General features: G+C 44.2%; 1 protein-coding gene across 1 annotated transcript in view; it reads right to left on the reverse strand.

Moving 5' to 3' along the window:
* Window positions 1-13,989, reverse strand: part of ntn2 (netrin 2) — a 44,193-nt gene that overhangs the window by 19,994 nt on the left and 10,210 nt on the right. Inside the window, exon 2 of the mRNA XM_018734942.2 lies at window positions 10,288-11,399. Within this exon, the coding sequence (XP_018590458.1) occupies window positions 10,288-11,317 (1,030 nt within the window). The 5' untranslated portion in view covers window positions 11,318-11,399. The remainder of the gene's footprint in view (window positions 1-10,287; window positions 11,400-13,989) is intronic.

The raw sequence follows: 13,989 nt of genomic DNA on the forward strand, positions 1-13,989 counted from the left end.
GCGCTTTAACCTGCTTTAGAGCTTATTATAACTGCTCACTGCTAGTGACCTGAGCCGTGCTTCAACCTGCCTCATAGCTAATTATAACTTTTTCGAGGGCTTGAAAAAACGGGAGTAAAGGAGTAAAAAAATAGAGGAAATAAAAAAGGGGGGGCTGGACTGTTAAATCTACCTCTGAACCCACCACCATGGCACGGGAGGGTTTTCTGCAACACATGGCATGTTTACGAGTTTGTTTTGAAGCGCCGCACACAATTCCCCCTAATTAGTCTCAGCAGGGATAACTGTGTCTCAGCAAGGCCATTTTTAAATTCATTAACACATCAAAGGCAAATGGGAGATTTTTAAAAACACTCTTTAATTGTTATCTGTCGGAGAAAGCCAGCCGGTTTTGTAGGGGAGCAGGGGGACCACAGTTAAAACAAGCAGGCAATGGTTTTTATAGGTCAGCGCCATGCTCGCCTACCAGTTCCTCAGCAAACAAAGGCTCAGACGCAACAAATTAACGGCCAATCGGCACTATAAAGGAGTGAGATGGCAGGGTGAGGAAGACAAATAGGAGGAAACAATAGCCCAGGAGACGGCCAAGAAAACAGCACCAATGGAGCTTTCGCTAAATGTTCCCGCCTTGCCTTGAGGATCAAGAGCCAAAGAATGCGAGACCCTGGCTATTCCATGGTCCTGCACTCAATGCAGTCATATCTGGAACTCTGGTGGGTCTTAACACATTAACCAATGATTAATCATACAGCCTCATAATGACTCCATGGTTTATGCAGAAGACAGCTACGCACAGGGAATGCTAAGCTTCCCAGAACTGTAATATAAAATAGCTTTTTAGATGCACATCTGGCCTCCCTCTTTGTCTGCCCATGATGCCGAGGAAGAGGTGGAGCTACTTTTTGGAGCTGGTTTTTGGAAGACGTCTCCAGAGATCCTCCCTCCCAGTTTCTCACAGCAGGCCTTAATTGGTACCACTCTGAACTTTTTAGTCCTGCTGATTGATTCATTACCATATCAAACCCACATTAAAATATTTACTTCATCTCAGTTTCTGTTGCCTTTATTACTTTGGGGTTGTTTATTGTGATTTCATTGTGACTGCTGCTCGCTCTGCAGACAAAAGTAAAATTTTGGGAGCAGAAGACAGCAGGGCAGGCGGTGCACTGCTTTTTCACATGCAAATGTGTCCTTTCTGTGTCTTTTCAATCAACAACAAAAAAAGAACGCACACAAAATACGATACTTGGACAAATTCCCTATGTTTCAATACCTTCTTACAAATGAGTGTAACAGTCTACGGTTTCTCACAGTTTCATGGTCATATGCTCAGAGTTGCTTCCTTGCCCTTTGTGTGCACATTGTGCTGTGCTGTATACTTGTGTTCAACCACTGTAGTGTCAGTCTAATGAAAACCCATTTCTGTGGTCCAAGTGTGACACAACCTTTGAACATGCATGACCTGTCCAAGTCAGAGAGTAGAATGAGTGAGCAGGAAACCCTGAACCACGGTCAGGAGCCACCTGCTCAAGACCCGTGAAGCCACCTGCTCAGAAGCCGGCCAGTCACTGTCCCATGATTAAAGCCAAGCGAAAACACAGCGGGGGGATGGGGGATGGGAGTCGATGGCTGACCTATGCCAGAGTGCCGTCTCCACTAAATACGTCCATTTGGAGATCAGACAACTGCACTGCGTTCAGTGATCACTCATAGAAGGAGCCCATGTGGACACTGCCATCAACTTCCTGCTCTTTTCCTATTCTCAGCCTCTCCCTCAAGTCCGAGTGCACGAGGAGCTACCCTCTCATCAGCTCCTGCACATCCTCTGAAATGTGGCACTTTACTCCACCCTGACAGTAGGGGGTGTCAACAGGCGGCAGGTTTTAACAAGATTATGCTGGCACCCTGCCAGAGTGGCCCTATGTCAGCATGAGCTGCCTAAGCCCTGTGTTTCACGCCCCACTTCTCAATCACCGCGCCCAGCACCCCCAGCACCCTCCCCTTGGCGGTCCGTGCTTCTGACACTCTGTGGTTATGCAATCCCTCTCTCTGTGACCAGGAAACCCCTTTTGCATCAAATTCCTTCTCTTGAAGAGCCTCTACTTCAGCATGGTGACCACTGTGATTGTGGATGCTGGGCATCACAGCGCTGTGATATCAACAGGGCTTGGGGAAGGGCTGCAGGGGGTATTTCCATGGCTGGATCCCCGTGGCCATCAGCCGCCAAAGCGAAGCGCCAGATGGCAGGAACAGGACAGAGGTGGGGGTCTTGAGAAGCTGCAGGCCCCATGCTGGACTTACAATGCCCTACATAATTGTCAGAAACACCACCTTATATAGGGGACACCTATATACCTACAGCACCTCTTCTAACACTCCAAACTCAAAACTTCTTGGATAGCTGTCCGAGTTAAATTGGATTTAAAAAAAATATCTGAAATGTTCAAGGGAAAAAAAACGTTTTCAAAACTTTACACAGATAAGCAGTTACAGAGTAAAATTACGTTGTTATGGGTTATATAACACTAAAACAGCTGCATGGTTTAATAGCTTTCATAATGTGGTACTTCAAGTGAATTACAGCCTGCATTGAATTACAGATTATTAAATTCTCATGCTCATACTTGAAACCTAAATTGCTGAAATATTCTAGTTATAATGAATGAAATGCTACTGTGAGATGTTGGATTTAAAAAAAAAAGACAACACTTGTCACGTAGGTCTTGAAAAATTCCAAAGTTCATAATATTTAATGAGATGCTGTCAGACAATAATTACTGCCTAACAATAACTTGAATTTAATAAGGATTACTCTCACGTTCTTGTTCTTGAAGCTCTAGCTGGAAAGTATTCTTTAATTAATAAACTAAATACATTTATATGTGTAGTTTATTAATTAAAGAGAATCAGTGGGAAATGCTTAATTTTTTAAATTTAGAATTAAATTTTAAATTTAAGATACGTTCATCTAATTTAACAGCTATTCAAAACCCTGTTAAAAACCTTTAAACTTACAAAGCAAATAAATCATAAGAATGGATAAAGAACCACAGAAAAAGGCTTGTAATTATGCTCGGGTGTCATCTGGCTTGCCTACTGCTCTGTCTCCTTTGCTCACCCAACAGTGACCTTGTGTCCCCACATGCCCTCTTCACTCTCAAGGGAGCAGAAGTGTAAAGGGTGACATCTAAGTGCAGGTCTTAAGAGCTGTGAAATGCTCAGCCTGCACACAGGGATAAAACTGCATTCAAGTAAAAAAAAGATTGCCTCTTTTGTAAAATAGCTCATTCATTTCTAAACTTGTAGCTCTACTGTACTAAATAATGACTTCATACAATGGATTAAGACTTTGCTAAATTGCTGGACACAGCAGGAGCTGTGTTGATTTCTGAATATTAGTATGCTTATTTTTTTTTGCTGGCATCTGCCAGTTTGGGAAGTTGTCTTAACAGTGACCAGTAAAGCTGTAACAGGGGTGTAATGACACACTAACTGAAGCAAGGTGGTAAGGAGCCCACCCTCAATTGACTAGAAATAAAAAGCAGTACTCTTCCGCTCTCCTCAAAACCTCAGACGATGTCTGTCTCTGTGCATCCTGCAAATGGGAATTAATGGTTCTGAAAACCACATGTTTGCTGTTGCCGCAAAAACCACAGAAGACCACTGAATGTTCAAGCTTCATTCTTTACATGGCCAAAGCGAGTGCCCTCAGGGACAGCCATCACCAACTCAAACGCAGACAAACTGAAGAAACGACTAGCAACTGGCAGCTGAGTCATAATCCCGCTGCCATTACCCCATATCTGGTTTCTGAGAAGAAGGCTAGCGGAAAAGTTGTATTTTAAAACAGAGTCGGACAGAAAAGAAATGAAAATGTAGAACTGGGTTGAGGTGTCCCTGTGGGTCTGTCCTGTATATGCGTTACTATTTAGCTAAAAATCTCCAGCAGTCAAAATGAGTTGAAATGCTGCTGTCCGACATCCAGTTCAGAAAGGCAGAGTTGCACAAGAGTGACAAATGCACTCAAAGACTAATAACGGCCAACAGTCATTTTTGTTCTATGCCCTTGGATCTTGGCCTGTGGCCCTGTCCTCTCCATTGTGTGTGACACTGGTGATGACTTGGACACATGAATTCTTCTAATTAGCATAGAATTCTCTATGGATTTATGGAGTCGGAATTTTAAATTTTTGAGCACACGGCACATTACAGACACGATGGAGTCCAGCAGGTCACACTTGTGCATTCTGGGGCAAAAATATAATGTCAAGAAAGAACAGAGAAAGTTTCCAGGCATTGGCTTTCCAGGGCCAGGTGTATGGCTGTGGGCTGCACACGTGCTGCTGTGCTGTGTTTCCACAGAGCTGCAAGTCAATCTTGGTGTTTGCTGTCCTTCCTATGTCCCAGGGGAGGAGAGGTGTCACCCCAACGAGTCATATTATTTGTCAGTTAAGCAACCCGAGCCCACGCAGACAAGCAGGGGCACTGAGGTTTCGACTTGAACTCGAGCTGTCTGAACCCACGAGAACAAAACCTAAAATAAACAAAACGCTGAATTTATCACTCTCCTCATCTGAACACAGCTCAGAAAAGAGCTTATTTCTCTGAGCTCCTCAACCCCATTCTGCCCCGACACCACCTCTTCAGTTCTCCGAGTCACTGTCCTAGAGGCAACATGTCACATCTCGACTGCTTATGGAACAACATTCCTCAATAACGTAATTATTCAAATGCGCTTTGATTCCTCCCTCTGTCTTACTGCCTTTAGCGTGTTGGTTTAATCGTTAAAATGTCATCAGCGAATGCTTTTTTGACAGGACTAAATGAAAACAAGGAACGACTGAAATAAATAGATGATGATCGGAGAAAAGAACCAGTAACAGGAACTCAGAGAGGTGACCTTAAACATTGATGTGTTCGTACCTTAGAGTGCCCTTTACAGTTTAATCTAAACGGTTTTATTTAAGCTTGGTAATAACCTGGGGTGAACAACTTCTGAGGAGCTGCAGAGTGAGCCGTTTCGGTCTCAGCTCCTTTACTGCAGTGGATTTTATGTCAGCACATTTGGTATTTCAAGTGTCACCATGGTGCTAAGTATAAATTATTCAGTAAAGGCTACAGAATGCAACCTTTAAGGACCACAGGCTTGCATTCCATCTGTAAATTAACCAGGTACATCAGGAGAGTATCTAAGGCTTTGGTGATCCAGCCGACCATTTCAGATCCAGGTCAATATATCTAGTGTTTCACAGGAAGGGTGAATCTGGTAGTGAAATAAAAAACAGATCTCTTTGTGCCTCCTTTAGAGAGTCATGGAGTGGAAACATTTTCTGGATCCCCAATTTTAATTTGGGATTATGATTAGAGCATCATATAGCACCTGTTTCCCACCAGTCCATGGCCTTGGATGCAAGGCATGACTACAATGTGGGTGGAGCCTGGATTTGACATAAGCCAAAGTTCCAAGGGTCCGCGGAACTACAAGGGCTGGAGGTCCGAATGGTGGAATCCCTATGGACCCATGATCTGTCTCAGTCTCCACCTCTGCCCTGCATGACTGGCCTTACCCGAAGGATCCTGCTGCTCTCTCCAGCCACCCATCTGTCATCTTTCTTTTAATGCTAACTGATTGTTTCCAAAACAGACGCTTCTCTTTAACCCCTCCACACACGGCCTTCCCAAGCGACTGTCATGAAAGCCTCTGGCTGTTCTTCTTTTCATCACCCAGAGGAATAAAACAGCTCCAACTGAGTAGTAAAAGCCCCAGAGGAGAGCAAAGAACAAAAGTCTAAACACGTGTCTGGCACCCTAAGATATTCCACATCATTGATGCTCTACAGCCGATGGCAGAAAACTGGATTTCTTCCCCTCAATGAAAAGAGGTGCTTGAAAATTAAAATCAAATTTAAAAGATGAAAATTCCTCAAAGTGACACCTAAAAGACCACCGTACCTCTCTTAGCAGATGCTCTGACAGGGCTGAGCTTGTAAAACGTATTAAAAAACACTCATAATTACCAAATGTTCTGACTTAATGAGGCTGATCTGCCTCATTAAAAAGAGCCACGTCTGGATTTTAAACCTGCTGTTAATCTTCCTACACCAGGTCCTGTTTTCAAGGATGTCTGAATAATTTTTACCAACAAAAAGAAAGAATCACACCTTAGCCCAATGGACGAGTTGTCTGAGGGGCCAGTTTGAGGAGGTCCCTACAGTCGTCTGACACCAGTGAGTGTGGACACAAACTCAATACTTAACTACTGCATCTCACAGGTGTGTGCAGAAAAAAAAAATTATTTAATTTTTTACTCTTCTCATGGTTACTTATAATTTTGCTTTATGATAAAATATTTTGCTCCTTCGAGCTACTGCCATTTGGGCACTATAGCCGATGCGGTCCGTGGTTGAGGCTCTGTATGCACTGCTTTGTGTCTCGGCACAGGTCTCCAGCTGTCAAAAGGTAAAACTAAACTCCTTAAGGAAAGTCAAACTGCAGCAGGCTGCGAAAACAGTCTGTCACACCCCTCGCACAACTGCTCAAATACCAAGGGTCTGCCGACACTATCTGGCATTGATTTGTGTGTTGTTTTTAGGTTCGAAGGGTTTTTTTAAAGCTTTCCTTTTAAAGTGTTTAAATTCATATTACGACAAAATGGAACCGGCATGCATCTGTTGCTGTCCACAGCTGATGAAAAACATCCATGGCTACCCGCTGCTGTTATCCACTCATAATGAGAAATAACAGAACACAGAGCTAATGGGACATTAATAGCCACCAAACCTAACCTCGTCATGCTGAAAGCAGGTCTTGCCTCAGTCATGGATGGAAGCAGGAGGGAGAAGTGGAGCCGTTGGACAACTGGGTTCCCATCCCGCCTGCACCCTGTGGCAACACCACTGAAACAGCTTAACACTGGTTCACGGGGAGCCACTGCCTCTGTGCCCCCAGTCGCACCTCTAAAGAAAAGCAGAGGAAAAGTAGGGGAGCGGAGGAAGGGTACACACCCATTTCCTGAGATTGAAACTGCAAACTTGTACTGGGAACTTCTCTACTCCTCTCATAATATCATTGTGAAATGATGTCATTTGTGCGGCAGGCCCACTGCATCTTGCGGCACCGCACACACTCCCTGTGTCAAGGGACTGGGGTTAACACCGAGCCATCAGCAAACCCAACAGGGTGCGTGTGGATTATTTCCTCAGTGGTGGTGGCAGTGAACCTCATAGGGAAGGATGGGGGGACAGTGGAGGCACGCCCCTCTGACTGCCTCTGTCACATTCGCTTCCTTAACCAGATCTGGCACTCCATGGCACTAAATATGATTCCATTCCAGAGTGCTGCCAGTTACGGAATACAAGAAAAATACACACAGTTGCTCAGTTTTTTCTCAGTTTTTTTTCCCCTGCTTAATTTTGTTTCGTTATGGGTAAAAGTTAAAATACGGACAGTGAAATTTTATAACAAGTGAAATTTAATGGAACTGAATAGCAATCCGACTAAGGTCATTTTGGAAACATACAGAGTGAGCAAAAAGATAAATATCGGTGTCGACGAATAATGAAGGTTCTGTTATTGCTACGTTCCCAAGCAAACATAAGTGCCTTGCTCAGAGGTTTCTGTTTCAGATGACAGAACAATCCTCTGCGTCAAGGAATGTAATACGCCGCAGCCTGGATTCGTTCTGACAAAGACAAAAATACCAGGTGTTTCTTAGCACACCCTATTGTGTAGCATTGTCATCCTGTACAATGGTAATCTGTTAACATTTTACAAGATGTTACAAAAACCACTGTAATTTCACTTGGACAGCTTTCAGCGCATGTCTGGAATATTATTTCTTATCTTGAGGTTAAAAGCATTCGTAGCCAAACAACATTCTTGGATGCCTATGCTTCAGTGGACTGCCAATGACTAGGACTTGTGTCATCTATTGTTTGGACTTGTTCATCAAACAGCTTAACATATAAAAGTAGTACCATGACAACAAAGGTTGTTTTAAAACACATTCTCCCACAACGACCTTTAATGTGTACAAGGTGTAAGCCCTCTGCTTAGCCCGTCTGTAGGCTGCATCCTCTGAAATGTGGGAACGTGAGAACATGACAGGAGAAGGTCACTTTTTTTTACAAAATGCCGAAGATGGATTAGACAGAGGTTGGAATTTACCATCTTGTCATTTTTTTAGCGTGCACGACACCCATAGCCAGCCTGAGTCCCACAGGGAAGTCCCCATAGGGTAGGGTGTACAAAAATGTCATTTCATAAACCCCATCTTCTTTTTAGCACCCCTCTCTGCTCACTGAAAAGAATCCAACCATATTTTCTAATGATTTAGTTTTTATGCTCCTTTTTTCATCAGTTTCCATCTTGACACAACCTCTTCTGTTCAACAACATCAACTGAGATTAAATTTCTAGAAGTATGATAGTCCCATGAGAACTCTACCTGACCTCTGCACACTCTAATCCTCCTCACTAAATGGTTTTGGCTCCAACTGGCCTCTCCTACATACCACTCACCTTCTCTAGCCCTTCTTAAGATTCTGAGACTTTGGTCTTTACTAACCTAAACAGAAAAGGCTATTTGTCCTCCCTCTTAGCTGTGGAGCAATTTGTCACATATGTTCTGTTGGTACTTCAATGAGAATCGAAATGCACAGAGGAATAATTAATTATAAAACACTGTGACGGTTTCTTCAGAAAACATTTGTCCGTCCAAACAAGAACAATGAATCCTCTTCGAAATTGCAATGGGGTTTAACCGAAATAATATAGAACAGATAGGGCTTATTTGTTCTGTGATGAATTTTCATGTCATTTGATTCTTGTTTTCAAGTTGAAAAATAGCCCTATAAACAAGTATCAAACTTGCACAATAGAGAGAAAAAAAAAGGCAATGCAACTTTAAACTTTTATTTAAACTGGCCATGAATTCAATAGGTTTTTGCTCATTGTAGAATCAAGAAAGGTCTGCCAGTCAATGTTCCAAGTTTTCTTTTTAACTATTCAGCAGCTTTTCATAGGGGCAAGAGTAAGACCCCTCCACCTAAGTGCAAATGACAGGTTACATTCAGAGATGGCACTTGAGCAGGAGTGGCCTCATATACAATTAAAACGGCAGCCCTCACATCAGGGCCTGTACCCAGCTTGACTCAGATAACTCATTATCAATTCTGAGCCTCATTCAAGTGCTTGTCAGAAGTGGATAATAATTCCTTCAGTCAAGTGGGGGCCCAATTGGCCGTGACACGGACGTGACGGGGAGAGGGCGGGGACAGCTGTTTGTATTTACACCCATTGTGCTTCCAAGGGCACCTTTTGTTCCACACATGTTTACGAGGGCTATATTTCACCCGTCAAAGGGTTTGCGAGGATTCTACGGCTCTGCACACTCTTCAGGAGCTGTGAGGCACTCATGGTAGAGACAACAAGAGCTAATGGCCATCTTCCATCTCATGACTCCGTGTTAAACAACAGAGCAGAAACAGCAATACCATCTAGTGCCGTTAAATCCGGGTAAAGCTCTCCTTTAACACAGATTACTGACCTCTGGGTCTAACGATCGATCCAAAACTCAAGGGCCCACCTACTGAGCTCAGAGAAAACTAGCCAACTGACCAACTTTTGGCAGGTGTCATCTTGGTGGAAAACACTGTCACTCATTATCAAGATGAGAAGCGGCTAATTATTCGATATTTAACCACAGCATTAACAAGCTAGTATATATTTGCTAGTTTTTAATACCCTCAGCTGGAGATTGTTTTTTGACTTATTCCGTATCCTTCTGTATAGTGATTTCCGATTAAGACAATTGAAGCCTTTGCTCAAAGAAGGCTGTTAGATGGTTTTTGGTTATTAAAGAATAGGTCTTATTAATTACAGAACAATGTAAGAGTTTCTTCAGACAGTCTTTGTTAGGGGATGAGCAAAGAAGGAAATGCCTCAGAATTGTTTCGGGGGTTATATGTATAGCAGATACAATGTGAATCATACACAGCTTTTTTTCTGATTGTGTTTTTTCAAGTGCAGGCCTCGTTTCCTTATTATGCGTTTCCTTTTTATATATTTCCCTAAAACTGTGATCGCTTTGCTCATGCTGAAAATAATAAAACAGAAAAAATAAATGGATCAATGGCTAGTACTAATGACTCATAAAAGAAGGCTAGCTAAGTCACAAACAGTAGTACAGGCTGTAAAGAGAGAACTGGAGCACAATGAGAAATTAGAAGACTAGTGAGTTGACAAAGAAAGAATACAGACAGTACAAGGGGGGAGAACAGAGACTCACGCAGGCACTCGTTGGCCTCACGCGCTGTGGCTCTCTGCCAGGGCCGGTCATAGTGGAAGGGCTTGCAACGGTCGCACTCTGGTCCCTCTGTGTTGTGCTTGCAATCGCACACCAGCTTACCCTCCTTGTCCTTCAAGCAGCGCGAGGCGTGACCGTTGCACTTGCAGCGTCCGCCCACCTGAAAGTCCCCCACGGCATAGAAGTACGCTGGCATTGGTGTGGACTGGCCCACAGGGTCTTCCTCGCGGCCCCCGACGCCCAGTTCGCGGGGCAGCTGTGGTCTACTGAAGACCACACGGATATCGGTGACCGTCACCCAGTCCTGGAGAACAGGGCTGTTGTCGAAATCTTTCCCTGAGGGTCGCCCGTCCAGCGTGCTGAATGCAATGAGGCCCCCTGAGAGGGGATACAAGTCAGTGTGGCCATCTGTGCAGAGCGCCTCTTGCTCATTCTGCTTGGTTATAACTGCCTTGTTGGGCCGGTTGTACATGCGCCGGCACTGGGATGAGTAGAACTGGTATGGGATCCAGCTCTTGCCGTAGTCCATGCTCTTGTAGATGGCCAGGGACTCGGGTCTGGGGGAACAGAACTGAAGGCTCACATAGGTGATCTCAAACTTCTTGCCCAGGGAGAGTGTGAGTGTGACATTGTGTGGGGAGATGTGTAGGTTTTCAGACTGCCAGCACGTCAGGTTGTGGGCTGAGTTGAGGTCGGTGAGGTAGGAGGCGGGGTGAGCCCGACGTGGGTCTGAGGCATCGCAGATCTGGCAGGTGCGAACGGTGGGCCGCTCCTCACGCTCCACAATACTGCAGGAGCGGGACGGTGGGCGGCCACAGGTGCTGGATACCTGCACGTCTTTTCCAAAAGCAGCATTAATGAACTCGGGGATGCAGCGGCGGGCAGCACCGTTGTCATCGTAGCATGGGTCAGGGGGACTCTGCTGACTTGCAAAAGGATTGCCGTTGGGGACCGCCGCTGCTACCACAGTGAGCAGGCAGCTGGCCAGCACACATCTCCAGGCTTTGCTCATTCTGCTGCGGGCTCCTCCGGGTGAGCAGGGGGAGGTGCAGTGTGGGTGAACTTTGCTTGCAGCCAATCACTACTCCTTGAGGCTTTTATAAATGGAAGAAAAAAAGGGAAAAAACAGAAAATGAGACTTCATAAAAGTTGCAATAGATGCAATGTAAAAAAAATTTGTTGACATATTGAAAAAAATATGTTTAGGGAAAAAAACTGCGATACTCTAGCCTTAATTTCACTTAAAACAACACTGATAATTAAAAAATGTATAAACCAAAGGCTTTTTAAAGCTAATATCAATCTCAGAACCCCAAAAGACTGAGTTTATATTTTTCTACATTATATTGGAAAAAAAGCTTATTGGGAATTAGGCAACAGCAAGGAATATTACATGAAAATGACTCTAAATTCAGCTTTTTATTTTTTTATTTTACTGATGAACAACCTGAAAGCAAAAAAACCAAAACTACCTTTTTTACAAAGCTTGCAGTTTAAAGTGCAGCATACTTACAATCATAGGCTTAATTTGAAAAAGATACTGTGCAGTAGAAACATCGAGTAGAAATCAGATCAACACAGTCTTTACAGTTTTAGATCTTCTGAATGACTTCACAATATATTCAAACTTTATAATGTATTCAGTTTCTTAAGTTGGTCAATTACAGTTTTGAAAGCGGAGGGCTCTTCCTACTTCCCGTCCCTGGATGCAGGGGGAAGTGGGGGAATTCACAGCTGAGCCCGAGCTTAAGGTCGCCTGGCATTAACGCACCTCCAGCCTGTTGTAGTCTAATTGAGAATTTCATGCGCTTGCAGCCTGAAACGGGGCAGAGACAGAGAGCTCACTTAAAGAGAGACATTAGCGGCCGTTGGGGACTGTGTGGTGAATTTCAATGACACCAGCCTTTCAGCACCTCCATTCAGGTCCCTGTGAGCGATTCCGGTCATGCGTCCTGAGGAGAAGTCACACGATAATCCTGGTCTGAAATATTCCATCAAGGTGCCCCAGGGTGTCAGCCCTCTGCTTGCCAGCCTGTCTCACATAAAGTGAAGCAAAACCAACGGATGGAAGTAGAAAAAAAAAGATCTAAGGCCTTGTACGAAAATGGATGTGCCGAGCACTTGGGATTTAACCAGGTATCTAACAGATCGGGCTGCATCCTTTCCATTCCCTATCTGATGTTTTGATGATACCTTATATGTGACATTAAAGCAAACATGACCTGGAACTGACAATACTATATTCACAATAGACAGTAGTCAGCCCAGCTACTTCCAAAGCCCAAGGCAATAACAAAACTTTGTAATGTCTGAAAAATTTCTGAAGAGACTGGTCTGGAAGTGCTGAACTCAAAAACCACTTTATTATTCATGAATTATTTTCAGAAAGCAGAGTGCTAAGGGTACAGCTGAAGTCAATGCTTGAATTCACAAAAAACACAAGTCTTCGGTTTTAATGGATAAAGTGAGAGATAATGTGACTAAACTAATTTTAATTTAAAATGGTAGAAACACTGTTCTGTGCATCGTGGAGCTGGTTTCATATTACAGGTTTAATCGGCCTAGGTGGAATAAGCCCTAAAAATAGATCTGAGAACACCTAATGGTGATTACACTGAGGAACAGGTTCTAATTGGGAAACGGTAGGGCCCCGATGGAGCTCCTCTGACTGTCTTGTGCTGCAAGGGATAACATTAAGGACCAGTGCCTTTTGTTGTTAATACCCTCAGGATTTGCTCACTTCCTAGGTTGTCAGCAAGGGACGGCCCCAATCTAAACACATAGCTGGGCAATCAGAAGGCATCCTCAAGCCCTTTACTGGGTATCTATTAAGTTACAATGAGTTGAGCTTTGTGGAACCCCACTTCTGCAACACCCACCCCCCTATACACACCCACATGCACACACACTCTCCAAAGTGCCCTGAACCTTCAGAACAAAAGCCTGCCCCTGTGTCCACTTCAGTCACAGCCCATCACAAGGAGCCCTGTTGACTTGAAAAGCAGAAGTGAGGTTTCTTTCTTCTTTGGGCCCAATCACTGCTACTGTCAAAGTCCAGGAGAATGGGTCCAATTGGCAAGCAAACACTATTGCCCCTCCACCCCAATTCCCTTACAAATCTTCCATTGACACTCTACATGTGTGTGCACGCTAGAGAGAAAGTCACCCCCAGTGGAAAGACTGGGGCATTTATCAAATAGCTTGGGGGTGTCTTGTGAAAAATAATAAGGTGAGTGTGCTTCCAGGCCTCCATGAGAAGAGCTTTTCCATTAAAGCTTGGCCGGAGTAGAGGAGTCAGAGCTATTGGCTGGCTGAGGACCCTGCCGATATAATTAGCAACTAATTAGCTTTCCCTGAGCTTCCGTCAGCAATGTGTTAATGAGAGGCAAAGGAGAAAGACAGAGAAGGTCTGAGAAGGAAAAGAATGTGTGATGGTGTAAGTGTGTATGAGGGAGAGAGAGGAGAAAAGAATAAGGAGACAGGCTGAGGTGAAAGACAACAGGAATAGGCTTCTACTGGCCGTCCATGACCAAATAAGGTGAGCCATACACAACCTCCTGCAAGCGATCTTCTTTCTGCCGCTTCGGGGGCCTGCAATACACTCTGTGTGGCACACCAATGTGTAAACAGAGCTGGAAAAGCCCGACACCGCTGTTTAATTCAACTTTTACAGCCCCCTAAAAG

The sequence above is a fragment of the Scleropages formosus genome, chromosome 20 (genome assembly GCF_900964775.1).
Source record: "Scleropages formosus chromosome 20, fSclFor1.1, whole genome shotgun sequence".
Taxonomy (NCBI): Eukaryota; Metazoa; Chordata; class Actinopteri; order Osteoglossiformes; family Osteoglossidae; genus Scleropages; species Scleropages formosus.